The sequence below is a fragment of the Leptonotus elevatus genome, chromosome 21, assembly GCF_054856555.1.
Source record: "Leptonotus elevatus isolate MCC_2025b chromosome 21, RoL_Lele_1.0, whole genome shotgun sequence".
NCBI classification, from domain to species: Eukaryota; Metazoa; Chordata; class Actinopteri; order Syngnathiformes; family Syngnathidae; genus Leptonotus; species Leptonotus elevatus.
In genome coordinates this window covers 15,444,492-15,463,576 of record NC_141259.1, presented here as the reverse complement: position 1 = coordinate 15,463,576, position 19,085 = coordinate 15,444,492, and the positions used below count along the sequence as shown (strand labels likewise).

Below are 19,085 nucleotides of genomic sequence, written 5' to 3'. Positions count from 1 at the left end.
GTGTAACGTTACTTCAAGAAAGTCTTTTGCTTGCAGTTGCACATTTTGCTTGTCTTAAAATGGCTGCTTCAGACCAAAATGGCCGACTTCCTGTACGATTTCATGCATGGCGTCCTTGAGACTTTTTGGTGCGTTTTGTTATGATGTTCGAACAGTTTCTTTCTTTTAAATACTTTGAGCATTGGAATCCGCCTGAAAAGTCTGCTCATTTTGTCCGAAAGGAAGTTTGGAAGGTCATGGTCGTGTTCTGGACCCCAAAAACGTCTCCGCTTTTTAGGACACGCACAATTGGTGAGAGTCAAAGCATGTTGAGGCCACAACAAAGAGTGATGAGAAATGTGTCTCCTTGGTGGAGGTAACGGTGCAGTGAAAAGCATCTTTCCCGACTAAAACGTGCGCGAGGAAAGCAAATCCTGAGGCTTCAGATGACGAGCTCTTCATTGAAATGTACAATTGTGCTTTTGTTCCCTTTGTGCGACGGGGGCCGGAGTTGACCTGCGGCCTATACTTGCTTTTCTCTCGCCTACAAAGCCACCGCCGCCGATTGTGAAAGTTGCGGCGCTTTCTGTGGCGTCTCGCTTTCACCTGACTCGGCCCACACGATGGCACCTGCGGGTTCCCGTGGCTGCGCATTAGCGCTGCGCTAGCTTCAAGGAGACATTTTAGTTGGGCAGGTTGTTGTTGTGTTAATTCAAGTCAATAAATGTTGCTTGCAATAATGTGCTCTATGTGGCCCCTTGAATTAAACGCAACAATCCAATTGCTGCGGCACCGAACTTAAATGTCAGTGCCTTCGGGCTCGCATTGCAAACGCCACGGTTCATGTGTTTCCTGGGTTCGGTCATGTGACGTCAATTTCAGCATACCTGAAGCAAGTTGCAACTCAAATTTGACCTCGCAACCCAACTTGAAGAATCCAAATACAAGCGATTAAAGTTCATAGTGCAATGTGACCCCCGCGCACCCCCAACTACAGTCTGATGTCTTATGATAAGGACTTTTTGCCTCTTTTTCTTATCTTTCACACTCCCAAGTTTGGAGCCAAAGCAGGAATGTAAAGCTCTCCCCCAAATGTCTTTTGCTTGTGCTCGCCGGCGTGAGTCGTCTGGCAGCTCGTTAAACGTTTTGTTTTCCTGGCAATTTTATTGACCTCGCAGCCACAAAATAACAACAAACAAGCGAGCGGGCGCAATCACGGCGATCTGCAGGGCAGGCTCGCCTCGTTGTGTGTTTTTCAGGTGATTAGGAGTCAAGAAGTGTACCGGCGCCGCGCGTCACTGACTCTCAGTCGCCGCGACGACGAAACAAAACATTCTTTCGGCGTTTGAAGCGTGTTTGCGCTCTTTTCATGTCCACTTGGGCTCCTCTTCTGAGGGGTCACGACCCCCCGAGGCGGGCGGCAACAAAAGGATCCGCAACGCCACACTTTGTTTGCGTAAGAGGTCATTCCCAACCAGTCTTCCAGAAATCATCGTTTGCTACTCGAAAATTCACCAATTTGATGCCAATTTTCTGTTTTTGTGCTCAGGTCGATAACAGTGAGCATATGAAAAGTCTTCACACCCTTGTTGAAATGTTTGTGAGCATTTCCAAACCATTAACGTGACATCGAATCTATTTTAGCAGAAGACGGACTGCTGTTTGGAACCGTTAATCCATCTGAAGAAAACCAGTGACAAAGCAGGATGCTGCTGCCGCCACAATGCCTTACCTTATTTATTGAATTATGGCCAAAAAGTTAAAATCTTTCAAAGGCAAGTGGGAAAATGTGTTACGGTCCGATAAAAGGGGTGTGTGGACTTTTTATAGGCTTGGGCTTATGTTCGTGATGCATATGGACAGGACGAGTATCCTCTAAACGGGACCAGATTTCACACTGACCATGCAAATGTACCTGCCATGTCTAACATAAAACTGTTGCTTTGGTGCCACCTTGGAGTCAAGGGACTGCTGTATGTTGCGCTAAAGGGAGGACAGTTCAAGTTTATTCTTTTGCATGATTTCCATGTTATTTGTCAATTACATCATAAAAAGATATCTTTGCTTATCCATAATCTTGTTTTGGGGGGAAATCTGCCCCTCGAAATTCCGCTGGGCACACGCATTTAAGCAAGACAAGAAACTGCTTTAAATTGTGAAGAGAAAAAAAAAAAAAGCCTAATATGTCTGCTTGAATGTTTTTCCCGTGGAGCGTGTCGAAAACGGAAAACATTCTTGGAAAGACAATCCAACAGTGTTGTCCAATTTGATGAGATTGGCAGGCGCTTGCTCATAACTCAACAAGCACATCATGTTTGTGGACGTGTGTGTGTGTGTGTGTGTGTGTGTGTGTGCGTGCGTGCGTGTGTTTCCGTGAGTCAGCGCGGAGTCTGGATGTTGGCAACTTTAATCATCTCTCGCCATCTGCCACCAACGTCCCGTCCTCGCCTTCTTTCCTGTTCATGTCTTCCGTGTCTCACACACAAAGTCAAAGCTGAGACGCAAATTCAAAGATGTCCAAATGTATATTTGGTGACGTTTTTCCATTGGGATGTCCAGTCAAACCTTGTACTTGTGCTTGCCGGTCTTGCTGATGACACAAATATGCTGAAAGCAGAAGAAGAAGAAGAAAACAAATAAAAATGATGTCATCCCCCAAAAAAGCCACTTTGAAGCATTCCACTTGGCGGGGGCGGGGGCGGGGGTGGGGGCGGGGGCGGGGGCGGGGTCACCTTCGACTGACAGTGACTCAAAAAAAAGCTACAAACTCTTCAACATGTCATTGAGAGGAAAATGACATCACTGGCGAGAGGAGGCAACTCAACATGTCTGACTTGAAATCACGCATGTGACAAGTGGCAGTTTTGGCAGTTTACAGGAAGAGAGGACGTTTCCAGCGATCACGAGGCGCGACATTCCTCGCGTGTGCGAGAGTCACAACATAATGCGAAGATAATCACACTTATGCGGAAGAATCAACATCAAAATCCTGCCGCGAGATTTCCGTTCTTCTTTTATGACGTTGGACTTCATTTTGACAATCGCTTCAAAATGCGTTCGCTACGTACAGGAATTGTTATTCCGGGCGTTAGCATGCTAACCATAGCCGCTTGGGAAGAAACCTGCTCGGTGAGTTGAGCTTTCAGAGGAAAGGTGAGGTCGGGGGTCATCACTTTGATTTGCCACCTTCCCGGCCTTCGCACGGACATGGGCGGGCTTACGTTCAGGTCGCGGAAGTACTCGTTGTAGTCCAAGGCGTAGCCCACCACGAAGCGGTTGGGGATTTCGAAGCCCACATCTGCGAGCGGAGACGACAGGCGGTTCCTTTCAAAAAGGGAAGGCTGGCGTGCGTGCGTGCGTGCGTGCGCCGCGTTACTTTGATTCTACTCACAGTCCGTCAGGTTCTGGTCCGTGTTGGGAGCCCTCTTCACCAGCAGGCTGCAACACATCGGCACGTTCAAGTTAGCCTTCTTTTGAAAGACGTATCGCCGTCACGGATGAACCCGTGTCCCAATACTTTTGTCCACACGGGGATTGCGACATGGTCTTGCATCACACGTTTGGCATTTCCTGCCGCGGGGGGCACAAACGCATGCAGATGGCCGACAGAGGCCGACTCACCCCGCGACCTTCACCATCTTGGGTTGAAAAGTCTCCACGTGCTTCAGAAGCGCCTTCATTGTCTTGCCTGTGTCAACAATGGCCTTGGCCAAGATGGGGGGGGGGGGGGGGGGGCACAGTTCAACATTTGATATCATCCAATAATTCCCTTTTGTAAAATTCTTTTTTCCTCATTGAATTTTTTATTCTATTGACAGTTGAACAAAGATGTTCAAACAAGACTCACCTCAACTATCAGCACGCTCTTGGAAATATGAAACAAAAAAAAAGACAAAGAAACGCACACATGAGTGACATTTGCATGGTTTGACATGCATTTGGAAAAGGCGTGTCTCCATGGCAACGATGTCGTAGCGTATGGCGGAGAATCCCTCGGAATGCGGTCAACGCGCTCTCGTTTCCCCGGCGACGTCGAAGCGCTTGGACATTTTGGGGACGCAACGGCGGCGCTCAAATGCGCTTACAACATCATTTGATTTCAAACCGTCTTCCACGCGACCGGCGAGACGCGGACGCGCACCTTTTGACGATGACGTCACACGTGCTGCAGATTTCCACCGGTAAGCAAGCGGAAATTGCTTGACTGAAGATTTTGGTCATTGCTTGAAAAGGAGACGACAAAATTCAGGCCGAGTTCACTTTCTCATTGAGGGCCGGCTCGTTTATTGACTTTTAAAAAAAATATATATATATATAAATGGTACCTAGGTTTTTTTGACATTGAAATGCATGGAGAACTGACGTTAGCTAGCATGCTAACATGCGCGGTGCACCCCTTTTTCACAAGCGACTCTTTGAAATGAAATTTGACCTTTTTGCTTCCCATCGGGCTCAATTGAAGTCAAAATTGTTCGTAGCAGTTGATGAAAGCAGACGAGAAGAAGAATTTGCCTAAAATGGCTTGATTGACTTCCTGTCCATTTTCAGTTGTGGATCCTTGAGACTTTTTCAGGCGTCCTGTTAAAATAAACATGACTACCGCATTTGTATTATTGACACGAATGTAATTTGAGTCCCCCACCAAAACATGACGCACTGAAGCGCGGTCCATTTGGACAAATTCATGTGCATCAGTCCTGGATTTCATCCAAAATGGCTTCTTGAAAAGCAAAATGGCCCACTTGCTGTTGAATTTGGGCTTTGGATCCTTCAGACTTTTTTTGTGCGTCCTGTTGCCACAAACGAGTCCGCCGACGTTTCCTGTCTACGGGCGAGGCTGCTGTCTGAGGCGGACTACATTTTGGAGAGTAGGAAAACGCACGCACTGACGCGAGAACACCTGCGAGATGTTTTCCGGCATGCGGTAAAAGAGTAAATAGTTCAAAGTAACGTCGTCAATGCGGTATGACGTGAATTTGCCGTCAAGAAAAAGTCACCTTTCCACGCAGGGAGGAGAGATCTCGGCTGCCGATGATGTGCAGATCTTCGGTCGATTGGTCGTTCTGTTGAGGACAGGACGGCTTTGAGTGACAACGTGGAACTCGCATACGTACGCTGAAGGAACATTTCAATTTGTGGGGACAAACGATTAACTTTTTGAATACATCATGTCAGCAGAGGATCCAGTGGGAAAACATCACATGGCTTGCAATGTGGGCGACATCACAGCCCCGGGGGGGGTGAGGGGAAGGGGGGGTCGCAGGTCACATGAGTCATTTATGACCTGCCGGCTTGAAAAATGTCATGGCAGACGCCATTTAAAGATGCTAACTGAAAGATCCTTGTTTGTGACCAGAACAACAACACCCTTAGGACGTGGTTGGTGTTTTTGAAAAACTCCTTGAGATTAAATAATCCTCAAATTTGAAGACCTCTCCAGAATGAGCACTTTTGTCACCTGTGACCACACTATTAAGTTTCCACATGTCAACATTCCAGGTGTGTTATTATCCTGGACACAAGGCGGTCGATGATGATGATGATGATGATGATGATGATGATGACGATGTGAGGAGGCCTCCAGTACTTCCTGTGTCCTTGGGGTGTCCTGCCTGAATGTGGCCTGCACTCCGTGAAAAACATGACAAACGCTGACATCTAGTGGCAGAGACGTGACATGACATCGTGTTGCGCTTGAACTCTTACTTTCTTTTTTTTTTCTCCATCCAGCCAGCCAGCCATTTTTTTTTTCATGATTGTCCCCATTAGGGTTGTTGGTAACTGGAGTATACCACACAAGGTACACCAATACACAACCAAGCGTTGACATGTGCTCTTTTAGCATAAAATGGCTTCATCTTGGCTCAACATAATCAATCCATTCAACCCTGGATTGAAATTCTAAATGCCAGAGTTTATAGTGATTATATTCAATTGTTTTTCCTGAACCCCCCCCCCCCCCCCACTTTGTCTTACAAGACATTATGTACGCTACATAAATTTTTATTTTTAGTCTTTTAATATTAAATCTTTTTTTCCACAAACGTACGTTTTTCTGATAAGATTTACCATGACGATAATCTCATAAATCTTTTTTTTTTTACCCTTAAAAAAAGGAGTTTACTCTCCTATACAACTTGATTGATTTATAAATAGTATTACCCTGAAAAAGTATGGCTTTCATTTTGTGACATGACTTGTTCTATTTAAAAAATATTCATGGTAAGTATTTAGCCTGCGCAAAAACTTCAAACTCCCAGTGAGTCTCCCCCCCCCCCCCCCCCCCCCCTTAAAAACCACGCACCAGGTAGCTCTTGAGTCGGATGAAGTCCACGCGGGTCTCCAGGTACTTGTTGGAGTTGCGCCCCAGCACCTTGATGCACTCCATCAGGTCGACGCAAAACTTGTAGCCGCCCTTCAGCACGCACAGCACCACAATGTTGCCATCCACAAAGTCCTCCACAATGTAGTGGGCCAGCCGCTCGGTCCTGCAAGCAGAAAGGTCCACCGCGTGACAACAAACTGCTGACCGGATCAACGCGCCCCCTGCCGGTCGCACCTGTTGATGACCACCCCGTGTGGAATGTAAACGCTGTCGATGTCGTCGCGGTAGTGCTCCGGGTAGGTGAACAAATCCAAACTGTATCCCGGCCAATCGTCTTTGATCTGCAATCAACAACTCAGCCACATTTACAACATGACGTTCTTTCCAGCAAATCGTCATCATGTATTCACAATGGCTTTTTCAATTCATTTCGTTTTGGCTGCACACTTCCAGTAAATGCAAGTGGATGCTAATTTGTTTGTTGAGGGTTTTTTTTGCCCAATCGGATTTAAGCCTCTGTGAGTTGTCGATCTAATCTGCGGAAGTCCTTCATGATCAGTAGCAATTGACATGTTGCCAATAGGACTGTTTTTATTTGTGTGTTTTTAACCAGACCAACGGGCTGGCCCACAACGACGTCACCATTTTACTGTCCACTTATTGGTTAATCAGAGCAAGCCAAGTTGGAACGTCTGCACACAAGAATGCGATGCGCCACTGCCATCTTGTGGCATTTATAGGCAATGACATCCTTACAACCAAAACGCCCCAAATATATGCAAATGTGCTAGTACTATTTTACTCAACCAATGTCGTCAAATAAAGTCACCAAAACACTACAGATAATCTTTCTCTTACAGTGTCAATACAATTAAAAAACAAACAAACATTTGTGGTCGAATCGAACCAATTGAGCGGCTTTTGAGTTGGCGTCGGACGTACCACAATTCCTCTTTTCTTCCCGCCGTGCTCCATTTCTCACAGCGTGGATAGTCCTGCCTGCCTGCCGGAGGTCAGAGTTCACAGGAATAGGCCAGCAGCAGCGGTTATGATGCACAAATGTTGCTCTTATCTGCTGACGAGCGAGTGAACGCCGGAGATGTTGAGCATTTGGGGAGCGAGCTACTCGCCACTTTTTTGCTGCTTTCTCGTCAAGAAGAAGAAGACGACAAACAGTGCAGTCTTCGTGGACACATGCGCCGAGCGATCACGCTCCAGTCATTTGCCCCCCCCCCGCCGCCGCCATTCCGCTGGTGGAGAATGCGAGAGATAATGGCCTTCATGTGACAGGCCTGCTGCTGGCCAATCAATACACGCAAACTTCACGACTGCGACAAATCTTCCCTGCTTTATTGTCAAGTTGGCCAAAAAGCTTTTCGTCTGCTCCTTTGCAGGATGACGTCAAATATTCTCAATTGATTTGCATTTTGTGGAGGCTTGGGCCAGGGATGAGCCGACTTTTGCAATCATGTTTGCTTTCCGATGCAAAGGAAGTCGGCGGCGAAGATTGTAGTTTGCGGCTTGAAGAATTTATTCATGCAATGAATGATTGACTTAAGTTGTTCTATTTTCTGCTTGGACACAATTGAATTTGGAAAAGTCGGAAAATGTGACCGGTTGGATTTTTTTTTTTTTGCCTTATCACATATTCACGTGAATGACAACATGAGGGCATGCAAAGAGATAGAATACGGTGAAGGCAAATTCATTATGAAAGTGTCATTAAGAGAAGTGGGGCGACTTGAAAAAAAGTCGTCTTTTGGAACAAAAAGATGATTGATGAAGAAAATGTTGAATCCATCCATCATGTTGAACGGAACCAATGCTCGTCGTTTCCTAGCGACTTAACACAAAACCGATTCAGGAGCAAAAAAGCTGGTCAATTCAGCTCGCCCTTCTCCTGAGAAGCCAAATTGTGCCGTTCTCTAATTGGCGATGTAGATGGTCTTGAACCTCTCGAAAAGGCCCACGTCGCTCTCCAGCTGCTTCATCTGCGCCTCCAGTTGCGCTTTGCGACTCTTCCTCGTCAGCGTGTCCGCCGCCACCGGCAGACGATGGTACTCGTTGTGCAGCTCGGCCAAGCTGCTCTTCAGGCGCTTGCAGGGAAATCATACAATTCAGACTCTTTTTTTTTTTTTTTGTTTTTTTTCTATTTCTGTTCCAGCAGAGAGTGCGTTGCGGAAGTACCTGCAGGTTGGCTTGCCGCTCGCCATCCGACAGCTGCCTGATGGCGCTTCGCTCCATCTGCTCCTCCAGATACTTGTCGTAGCCCTCCACAGCTCGCCGCACTTCCTCGCTGCGATGCTGCAGGTACTCGGGCACCTCGCCGTAACACTGGGAGCGGCCGGCACGCACGGGTTTCAAGGTCCGGCACGTTTCTCCCATGCTGGGCTGTGTTTTACCTTTTTTTTGATGTACTTGGGGACCAGTCCGGAATGTTCCAGGAGCGCCTTGTGGCCTCGGTTGGTGTCGACAGAAGCGAGCTGCGATTTGGTGGGCGCCGGTGTGCTGGGCTTGACCGTGTTTCTCTCGCCGTGGGGGCCCAAAGGCGGGTTCTCTGACCTCAAGGGGACGGCGGCTTTCTTTGCAGTGCACATGCGATGACAACGCTCTTTTACTGCGAGAGGAGAGAGTTCATAAGACAATAAGGACTCATTCCGACAATAAGGTATTGGTTACGCAAAACTCACTTTCAGGTAGTTTGGGCTCCTTGGAATGCTTCTTCAGGTATTTATCTGGAGACGGAGTGTCCACTTTTAGTGGTCCCATGGTTTTCATTGCATTCTTGATCGGTTTTCCTTCAGGATAACTACTGGTCGAAACTTGGACTTGCGCCTGGAGAAACAGCACAGAAATTGTAAACCATTTCTCGTCAACTCATCTGTGAAATCTTTCCTAATGATCACACACACGGAACCAGGGAGAGACAACAAATGTTGAAAAATGTACATCTGCTTACTTAGCTTAGCTTGTGTTTTTCTCGGACTTACTTTGGCTTTTCAGTGTGAACCAGCTCAGGTAAAAAATTGTAGATGCTCTCTTGGGGAAACACCGTTTTAGCCATGTTAAAAAATGTTACCGAGTACAGATGAAGTCGTTAATTGTCGTAAATAATCAGTGCCAGTCGTAAATTAGCCGCGCTAACTGACGTTAGCTGGAAAGTTCTCTGAGGAGTCTGCTTTGGCTTGTTGCTGGGCAACCAGCGTGGACCGTGCGTTGCCTTCAGGTGCAGTCGTTAATTAGGACATCCTTAGTTTTAATGTTTATTATTATGCTTTTACTGGCTCAACAATTTTTTTAAACCACGTGTTGTCATTTGTAAGCGCATTCTAAAGAGAAAACTCTGTATTCAAACGTTCACTACTACGAACTGTCCAAATGAATGCCGTTATCCATATTTCCCTCCGTAATAATTTGTAAACATCCACTTAATTTGTTATTTCCCTCCTGAAAATGAGTCGCAAGGAAGTAAACATTAGTTTATAACGTGTTCCAATGAATGACCCTGAACGCAGCGTTACGTGGCTTGAGCCTCGTCAATTTTTACCCTTCCGGCGTGCCGTACAGCTGCAGTACGTGTTTTGAACTGGCAAGATGGGGCCAACCGTAAGAAAGTTTGTATCTACTACGGAGTCTTCGAAAGCATAAATGGACGCTTTTGGGGGCTTACAAGAGCGACATTTGACGTGAGGTTTCATTTTAAATGTATATTTTTAAAGCCAGTAGACAAAGGTGGAAGAACAAGTAGGGACAAACTGTGAGCTTGTAGTCTGGACACGACCTTGATTGATGTTACTAAATAGAAGCCGTTAGCGACTTGCAAGTCGTGTTTAATGGATTGTAAGAGCGATTCTGTCCTTTCAGTTTGCCATGGCTTTATTAAGAGCGCGGCAGCTTGCCTTAAGAACATTCAGATGCAGCCTGGGTCCACGTTGGAAGTCCAATTCACGGCTTTCCACGCAAACTTGCGCCGTTGGCTGTCCTCGCGAGAAGAACATCCTCATCATGGGTCCACCTGGAGCAGGGAAGACCACAGTGGGCAGGATCGTGGCCAGCAGACTGGGACTCCCAGCCGTTGACGTAGACGACGACGTCTTGGAGGCAACTTGGAAGATGCCCGTCGCTGCCAAGTTGGCTGCCGTCGGCGGCAAACGTTTCCTGGAAGAAGAAGGTCAGCTGTTGTGCAACTTCTCGGCTTCCGGATGCGTCCTTTCGCTGACGGGCTCCAACCCTCTTCACGCTGAGGCCATGCAGCACGTCAAGCGAAGCGGCGTGGTCGTCTACCTGGATGTGGACGGCGAGGACATCCTGGGGCGGCTCCACGGAATGAAGGTGGACAGGATCGTGGGCCAAGAGACGGGACGGAGCATCGGGGACATCTTGCAGTACCGGAAGCCGTTTTACGAGCGGTGGCTGGACGCGCGGGTGCTGTGCGGTCGAGGCGACACGGCGGAGGAGGTGGCGGAGAAGGTGCTGCAGGCCGTGGAGAGATTTCGCAACCCCGCCGCCGAGACGTACGTGTCCACCAGGGCTGACGGAGAAGGATGGAAAGCGCGCTTCAGCGACGTGGTGGTGGAGGGTCCCGCCCCGGACGGGGGTCTCTATGTACCCGAGAACGGCTTCCCAAAGATAACTCGCCGTGAGTGGTCGAGACTCGTTGATATGTCATATCCACAGCGAGCTTTGGTGATACTGGAGAAGTGCATCCACCCGTTGGAAGTCTCCGCCGTGGATTTGAGAGAAATGGTGTTCAAGGCGTACGGTTCCAACTTTTCTAGCGAGGAGATTGCACCCGTCAAACACCTGATGCACAATATGTACGTGCAGGAACTTTTTCACGGCCCCACCGCTTCCTTCAAAGACCTGGCCCTGCAGCTGATGCCCCGACTCTTCGCCCACTGCCTGCCGCCCATGTGCAACTACCTGATCCTGGTCGCCACCTCCGGCGACACGGGCAGCGCCGTTCTGAGCGGCTTTGGCGGCCTGCGCGGCGCCGACAGACGCAGGACCGCCGTGCTGGTCTTCTTCCCGGAGGACGGCGTGAGCCGCATCCAGAAGCTGCAGATGAGCGGCCTGGCGCACGCCCGCGCCAAGGTCGTGGGCGTGCGCGGCCATTTCGACTTCTGCCAAAGGAGCATCAAGAGGATGTTTGGCGAGGCGGGCTTGACGGGGCACCTCGCCGCCGAGTACGGCACCGTGCTCAGCACCGCCAACTCCATCAACTGGGCGCGTTTATTACCGCAGGTGAGTCCACCAGCTGGAAGACTTCAACCGGCCGCCCCACAATTGAAACTACAGATACAGCCATGCGTGGGTCCAATAGCGATTATTAGTAGTCAGGAACGCCGATAACCGGCATACGGAGCCGATATTCATTTGTAGTGAAAAGGGAAATATTTAATATTTAAATTGATAAATATTTTAAATTTGGAATAATACAAGCTCCAACACATTGCTTAAATGCCTTTAAAGCGTGTTCATTCACTCCCAGTCATTTTTGACTGAAGCAACCCTCTTCGCTCCCGGCTGTTTGACTGGATTTGGACTGATTTTGCAAGGCCCACAGAATATTGTGTTATATTGCTATAAAAACATGGAAGCTACCAAAAGAAAGATGAGTCTCTTCTTTCATCAGGAAAAAAAAGTACATTTCTATCTGTTTCCGTTTTGCAGCAGTTAGCATTAGAATATGGCTAAGTTTCATCATTATTGACAAATCTATTTCAAATCGTGTGTAATTGAGGGTTTTTTCAACATGGCCCTGGTTTATTTCCTTTGCTCTGCTGCCACCTGCTGGCCGTTTGTATAATAACTACCAAGCCTTCTGTATGCTCTAGCATAAAAAAAACACACGTCTAAATACGTCTTTGGGACACTTAAAACATTTAAAATAGAACATATTTATACGTTTTTGGGAGCAACTGAGTTTAAAAGTCCAACGAAAGAACTGTTCAAGGTTTTTTTTTATTTTTTTAACCTTGATTTCAAATCAATTAATTTCAATCAAACAATGGAATGTAAACTTCAACAAATAAATAGCTGCCTCAAGTGTTCCAAACGGAAATGGTAACGTTTCACTTGACTTTGTTTTCAGCAACATCTTGTCGACTGTTAAGTGACAATAATAATGAAAACTCCCCGACGTTGAAATGACGTGAATATATATGACGCTTTTTGGCCGACAGATTTTTACAAAAGTCCAATGCTGATATATGTTAAGGTGCCAATAATGCTGATAATCGCTCTATCCTTAATTGTACCCAGCGCCAATCAAACAGTAGCCTTAAAACCACGGCACGTATTTATGGTATCGGGTATCATGGAGGCTTCCAATACCAGTCATCTATACTTGAGGGGAAAAAAGTGGCAAACAATCATCTGCATCCGAAAGAAAAGGTGGCCGTTTTTCGCGGTAGCCTTGAAACTGCCGTTTGGTGCCTTTTACATGCGAACAATGTAAGAGTTGTTTTCCCGCTGCAGGTCGTCTACCACTCGGCCGCCTACCTGAACCTGTGCCGGGACGGCGTGATCCAGTCGGGAGATCCCGTCGACGTTTGCATCCCTACCGGCAACTTCGGCAACGCCATGTCGGCCGTGTACGCCAAGCAAATGGGCGTCCCCATTCGGAAAGTCATCTGCGCGTCCAATCGCAACCGGCTGGTGTCCGACTTGATCAACACGGGTGAGTACGATCTCCGGGAACGCCGTCTGATCCCCAGCCGCTCCCCGGCCATCGACATCCTGGCATCGTCCAACCTGGAGAGGTTCATCCACCACGTGTCGGGCGGCGACGGCCCGCTCGTCAAGGACTTGTTTGCGCAGTTAGACCAACGGCGGCATTTTCGCCTTCCTGCCGCCATTCTCGGCAGGATGCGACAGGAAGTGCGGGCCGGCTGGTGCTCGGAAGAAGACTGCTTGGCCGCCATTGGGGATGTTCACGCGCACGCCAACTACGTGATGGACACGCACACGGCCGTGGCCAAAGTTGTGGCGGAGCGGCTTCAGGACGGCACGTGCCCCGTCGTCATTAGCTCCACCGCTCATTACGGCAAGTTTGCGCCGGCAGTGTTGGAAGCTTTGCGAGCGCAGAACATTCCGGAGGACGCTCTGGAGCAGCTGAGGATGTTGCGGCGTGCCGCGTCCAGACCGGGAATGCACAAGGACGTGATGGGATGCCTCAAGGGCGCGCACGGACGGGAACGCGCCGTTTGTCAAGCCGATTACAGCCTGCTGGTAGAACAAGTGGAGAACATGTTACACGACGCCTTCCTCAAAGTCTTGTAAGAGCAAATAAATGACAATTGGACAAAAAACATTTGGTTTGTAATGTTTGATCTTTTTGGATTGTGGTTCCGCTCATTGGCAACACGTTTCCAGCATTTTCATTTTTCAAATCTCATCAAAAATTATGCGTGTGAGTCACTCCTTTTATTTTAGTTAGCAAAAAAGAACAAAAAACGCCATTTCCAAAAACAATTTTGTTAACGAAATAAAATAATAACGAATATATATTTATATATAATTATAGCGAAAATGAGCTTCGTTTTAGTCTTTGGTACTGTTTCTAACTTTTGGGAATGACTTTAAATGTGGTTTTAAGTATATTTATTTTGATATTAACCGGAATAAGGACGTTTGAAAGTGTGACACACGGAAGTGACGTCATCTGTCAACAGCCAATAGAAAAGTACTTTTAGATGACGTCACTCAGAGGCGACCATTTTGCGTGCTTGTCTGCATTTTCGTTTAATTCAGCTGGAATGCAACGCTCGGTAAGAAATGGTACTTTTTTCATTTAACCATGGTGTTTATTAAATATTGCGCACAATTATTACACTTTTTTTTTTTAAAGAAAGAAAACGAATACTGAAACTAAACTCTTCTAATCATTTTTTCGAATAGCTAAAACTGCTAAACTAACAACCACCCCGAAACTAACTACATTTCAAAAACAAAACTGAAAAGGAACTAAAAACGTAACTAAAATGAACATTCCTAAACTCTCATAACTCTGCTCCTTACTTTTTTTTTTTTTTCTACTTCAGTCTATCTTGAAAATCTCGTCAAGTTTTCTCAACGTGTTGTTTGTTGGCTCTCGTCCCTAATCAAGTGTCCAGTCAGCTCGCAAAGTGCTGCTGGTCCCAGTGGCACTTTGCTGCTTCGACAAATGTGAAAGCGTAATGGAGCGCGGGCAGGGGGGGTGGATACTGTGCCCGGGGGGGGGGGGGGGTCCATTTTTGCCCGCTCGGCGAGAATCCGATCTATTTGCCTGTAGGGGGTCGCGGGGGTGACTCATTTCAAACCAGGTGCTGCCTCAGCAGCTGCTGGCGGAGGACGCCGGAACGCGGGAAGATCGGTTTCACCCGAGGCCGAACTGCTCTCCACTGCGCGTGCTCAAGTAGAAAATCTCATGCTGACTCATCTATCAACTGCTTTTTTTTTTTTTTGTTGTTGGAAGGTCCGAGTTATCATGTTGATGGAGATGTAACAGGACGGTCAAACCCCTTTCCAGTGTGATGTGTCACTTTCACGTGTGGCGATGTAGTCAAGCTGTAGTTTGGCAGGTGAGGAACAAAAAAAAGTCTCGTGTGAGGATTTCTTATGAATCCCCGTGAAGGACACGCCCCCGCTGCAGTATGATTGGCTGCTGCCTCCGAGCAGGAAGCAGGGCAGGTGACGAAACATGATGAGCACACATTTAAGTAGAAAATAAAAAATAATCACCTTTGTGGGATTCATTGTAAGGCCGCCACACTTCAATCAGATGCTCCAGTGGGCGTGTCTTACCTGGATGCAACAGCCAATCCTATTGCAGTGGAGCTTGTCCTGCCTTCAACTCAAGTGTGGTTTATACGTTTTATTTGAGTGCTTCTCCACCACAACAATGGAGGCTCGTCTGCAGCAACGTGCAGGAGACTTTGTTGCTAACGAGGAGCCAAAGAAGAAGTCATTGTATTCATTATATATCAATTTTTTAAATATATCGTCTCGTTAATTGGTCATGGGAATTTAATTCTGCCAAATATCAGAATCAGCATTGGCCTCAAAACATCCAGATAGGTTGCGGCCCTCCAACTCATTCGTCTGAAGTCGTCATTGGAAAACAAAAAGTTCTTATTTGAGCATTTGACCTCTTTCAAGTATCTTCTCCATCCATCTCGCACTCCAGACGCGAGCAATCGCTGATCCCGTGCTGGTTTGGCGAGGAGCGAAGTCGAGCGCTTGTGGGGACGGACCGGCGGCCGTGATTGACAGCTGACTGCCGGGCGAGCTGCTGAGGTCGGTGTGAAAGCAACACTCGCTCTTGATTTACATGCGGAAATCACGGTCATCGCGAGCTTGACTTTTTATTCTTGGAGCAAAAGGTCTTGGACAAAAGTATTGGGACACAGCGGGGGTCGTTGTCCCGAACTGGATTTGAACCCAAAAACATTGACATGCTTCCAGCTGTGTTGGAAAAGCTCGCTGAAGACACTTTTCACAAGTCGTGCTTGGGTGTGAAAGAAAGACGATCCTCCCTGACAGTCAAAAGTCTTCCCAGAAGAGTGCAAACTGTCACCACATTTTCCACACTTTTCACTTCCTGTGGGACGCCGGTGTCAAGATTTCCCCAAAGCCCAATCGCTGAAATTAAAATTGAAGTGCGGGATGCCTCAACTTTTGGACTTGCAGCGTTTTACACATGGACGTCGACAAGCTGAGATTTCTCCCTTCATCTCCATCTCCAACTTCAGATCCCAAATCCAAAGTGACGCAAAGCTGCCATTTTGACAGCGATTTACAAATCTCAATTTCACGTAAGGCTTGAATCGTCTGTGGCCGTGAAAGGTGCGATTCCAGTTGACCAATCATTTCTTTTGCTGAAGAATAAAGATCCCGAGACAGCGAAGCTCCCCGACAAGTACCTGGCAGGTACGTGAGCATTTTGAGCAGGTGAAAAACCAACGTTCCTTCCTTTTGAGCTGGCCGGCGTCTCCAGATGGCGCAGCGAGGATAATGTATTCATCCCGCTGTCCAAGTGGCGCCGCGTGAACGCTTGACAAGCCAGACGCCGTGTCCGCCGTCAATCAGGCCGATCACGTTTGAGCTCATTTTAGCCATCGTTGACCGTTAGTACACGATTGTCAATATTTCCTAATCAATCAGCCTCCCTGTCTGACGTTGGCGAGCGGTCGCTCGGTGCATGCGGCCGACTCGGCCGGCCCCGACGTCACGCCTGTGCCCGCTGATGGGGACGGGCGGCGCGCGGCGTCCTCGGCACGAAGCTGCCAAGTCACAAAAGAAGACCAAAGGTTCGTTCCGCCGTCTTTTCAAAAGAAACACCCACTCGCGCGTCTTGTGCGACTGACACGAGCTCAAACGATGAATTGGATGATGTTGGCTCTTTTAACGCATTTGCTCCCAAAATCTATTAAAAACATTCTATTTTAAATATTTCCATGGTCCCCAAAAGGTTTTTTTTATGCTAGAGCACACCGAAGGGCCTCTGAACTGCAAAGGACGGCCGAAGCAATGGCAGTTATTACAAATACCGGCCAGCAGGTGGCCGGAGAGTATACGAGATCAACCAGGGCCATGTTGCAAAAAAGCGGATTTCTAAACAGACTTGTGAATAATGATGAAACTTAGCTATATTCTAATGCTAATTGCTGCAAAACGGAAACAGATAGAAATATACTTGAGATATACTCAAGAAACTTGAATCTTTCTATGGTAGCTTCCATGTTTGTGTAGCAACCTAACCTTGTTTTTAGAACAGATCCACAATGAGGTCCTTGGGGACGACCCGGGTGGTGACATCTGCAAGTCGTATCTTCATTATTGAAAGCATTAAGGGACCCAAAAGAAGCAGTTTTTTTTTTTACTCAATCAACTGATGAATAAGTTATTGTTTTTCGTTACTCAAATTCATGTGTTTAAATATGATTGTTATCGTTAATGTCTTTTTGTATTCTTTTCTGCTCTTATTGCCTTTTGTACAGGCGAGTAGACAGTGGTGTTCCCGATGCGAGGAGGAGGAGGGGCTTTAAGAGCGCCCGCTTCCCGGTGGTGAGTCTTCCCCCCCCCCCTTTCTTTTCTTTTCCTTTTTTTTCCCTTCTCCCTCTCGGTCGCCGTCTTCGCAGGCCAATTTCATTCTTGTGGTCGGAAGAGGACGGAGTGCGTTTGAAGCTCCCGGCTGGATCGCCGCCTGCAGAAAATAGAGCAATATAACCTCCCTCCTCCTCCTCCTCCTCCTCCTCCTCCTCCTCCTCCTCCTCCTTCTTCTCCTTTTTGCTCCTGGTTTGGATTCAGTCTGCACGCAGGGGAGGACGCCACCGCCACCGCCGCCGCCGCAGCAGGCAGACCGGCATCCTCTCCTCTCCTCTCTCCATCCTCCGCGGAGACTCCATGAAGTGTCGCTGAAGCGCGTTGCGAGGAGACGAGCGGGAGGCGTGTGTGTGCGTGTGTGTGCGCGCGCGTGTGTGTGTGTGTGGCTTGCCTCTTTGGAGGGGGAACACACAGAAAAAGGCAAGGGAGGCTTCGGAGATCCCACGAGTGGCCGAGCGATGGTTTAGCGTCGTGCCCCCGCTTGGAATCTCCGCCGCCCGCAAAATCCCATCCAACCTCATCAGCGGACGCGACGTGGAGGGCGATGGAGGCCGTCTTCCGGCTGGCGTTGCTGCTGCACGTCGGCTTGGCGATTGCGGCGGCGCACGGCGGCGGTCGCCGGCCGTCGGCGCACCTGCGCGGCGGAGGCGACGACGAGGAGCGGGAGCAGGAGCAGGAGCGCCTCCCCGCCGCGGTGGCCGACTTCCTGCGCACGGGCGACTCGAGCGCGCTGGAGCAGGCCAATTGCTCGCGCAGGTTCGAGCTGCTGCTGGCGGGGGGGCCCCCCGCGAACCCGCAGCGCTTGGCGCTGGACGCGCTGCTGCACGCCGCCAACTTGCTCAGCTCGCTGCTGCAAGCCAACAGGTCCAGGGAGCAGCAGAGCGTGCGGCGGGACGGCGAGTGGTGCCGTGCTCTGGTGCGAAGCCTCCTCCTGGGGGAGCGGAAGATCCAGCGGGCCGCGGTGGCCTTCTCCTCGGACGGGCCCGGGGTCCGCCTCCAGGCCAGCAGGGCCGCCGGGGGCCAGATCGTGCTGCGGGAGCTCTCCGGCCTGCAGCGCGACCGCTCGGGAGACGGCGAGTGGCGCCGGCAAGCGGAGCACGAGAAGAAGAGCGCCGCCTTCCACAAGAAGCCGCCCGGGCGCCATTTGGCAGCCGTGCACGTGGACGAGTCCCCGACCAGAGGCCAAAGTCTGACCGTGGACAAGACGCACGTCAAGTGGTCGCCGCCTTACCTGGAGTGCGACAACGGCAACTTTGTCCCTCGCTGGCTGCTGACCTTGTCGGCTGCCTTCTACGGCCTCAGGTCCGACGTGGCTCCGGAGTTCAGGTAAGAGCGACTCGCCTGTGAATCATGAGCTCGATGCCGTTTTTTTAGCCGTTGCTCGTTCAAATCGAGGTCATTGAATTTGTCAACTTTCCCCAAGTCAACAAATTGTACGTTTACGGTTCCTCGTTTTCCGAGAGCCTCCTTTGGGAGCTTCAAATGTCTCTGCCTGCTTTCGAACCTTTACATCCATCCATCGTTTGTGCTGGACTGTCTCAGCTGACTTTTTGGAGGCAACTTTTTCCATCTAAATTGACGGTCATCATTGCAACAGTCCAGAAGTGTCAAACTCCCACAAAGTTGTTTGTTTGTTGCAAACACGGCTTCAAAATTCACACCAAAAAAAAACAAAGCTTCGTCGATTGGAAAT

General features: G+C 48.8%; 4 protein-coding genes across 20 annotated transcripts in view; 2 read left to right on the top strand and 2 right to left on the bottom strand.

Moving 5' to 3' along the window:
- Positions 1 to 1,995: 1,995 nt before the first annotated feature.
- Positions 1,996 to 7,507, bottom strand: LOC147156125 (phosphoribosyltransferase domain-containing protein 1-like). Of its 3 annotated transcripts, XM_086066540.1 has the most exons (9): positions 7,247 to 7,507; positions 6,539 to 6,645; positions 6,284 to 6,467; positions 4,977 to 5,042; positions 3,827 to 3,844; positions 3,601 to 3,683; positions 3,371 to 3,417; positions 3,201 to 3,277; positions 1,996 to 2,586 (listed from the first exon to the last, which is right to left on the bottom strand). In XM_086066540.1, the coding sequence occupies exons 1-9, from the start codon at positions 7,277 to 7,279 to the stop codon at positions 2,539 to 2,541; spliced, it is 663 nt and encodes a 220-aa protein (XP_085922666.1). In that variant the 5' UTR covers positions 7,280 to 7,507; the 3' UTR covers positions 1,996 to 2,538. The 3 variants fall into 3 exon arrangements, 2 of the variants coding, with proteins under 2 accessions (XP_085922666.1, XP_085922665.1); XM_086066539.1 differs by lacking the exon at positions 1,996 to 2,586 and having other exon boundaries at positions 2,854 to 3,277; XR_015092203.1 differs by lacking the exons at positions 1,996 to 2,586; positions 3,201 to 3,277; positions 3,371 to 3,417 and having other exon boundaries at positions 3,626 to 3,683; positions 4,977 to 5,602.
- A 310-nt stretch (positions 7,508 to 7,817) lies between these two features.
- enkur (enkurin, TRPC channel interacting protein) lies at positions 7,818 to 9,505 on the bottom strand. Its single transcript, XM_086066541.1, is given in 6 exon segments — positions 7,818 to 8,400; positions 8,492 to 8,638; positions 8,707 to 8,921; positions 8,995 to 9,102; positions 9,105 to 9,139; positions 9,295 to 9,505. Coding segments are annotated over 6 exon segments (750 nt in total). The 5' UTR covers positions 9,369 to 9,505; the 3' UTR covers positions 7,818 to 8,229.
- Positions 9,343 to 13,613, top strand: thnsl1 (threonine synthase like 1). Of its 2 annotated transcripts, XM_086066538.1 has the most exons (3): positions 9,343 to 9,990; positions 10,169 to 11,548; positions 12,785 to 13,613. In XM_086066538.1, the coding sequence occupies exons 2-3, from the start codon at positions 10,175 to 10,177 to the stop codon at positions 13,586 to 13,588; spliced, it is 2,178 nt and encodes a 725-aa protein (XP_085922664.1). In that variant the 5' UTR covers positions 9,343 to 9,990; positions 10,169 to 10,174; the 3' UTR covers positions 13,589 to 13,613. The 2 variants fall into 2 exon arrangements, with proteins under 2 accessions (XP_085922664.1, XP_085922663.1); XM_086066537.1 differs by having other exon boundaries at positions 9,344 to 11,548.
- Positions 13,614 to 13,995: 382 nt separating this feature from the next.
- LOC147156122 (metabotropic glycine receptor-like) overlaps positions 13,996 to 19,085 on the top strand; it is a 34,294-nt gene continuing 29,204 nt past the window's right edge. Inside the window, exons 1-6 of one of the 14 annotated variants that reach the window (XM_086066533.1) lie at positions 13,996 to 14,076; positions 14,763 to 14,868; positions 15,474 to 16,101; positions 16,171 to 16,216; positions 17,287 to 17,353; positions 17,608 to 18,718. In XM_086066533.1, coding sequence (XP_085922659.1) covers positions 17,937 to 18,718 — 782 coding nt within the window. In that variant the 5' untranslated portion in view covers positions 13,996 to 14,076; positions 14,763 to 14,868; positions 15,474 to 16,101; ... (1 more) ...; positions 17,287 to 17,353; positions 17,608 to 17,936. Of the gene's footprint in view, positions 14,077 to 14,762; positions 14,869 to 15,473; positions 18,719 to 19,085 lie in introns of all 14 variants that reach the window. The other 13 variants (XM_086066532.1, XM_086066528.1, XM_086066530.1 and 10 more) reach the window with 13 other exon arrangements.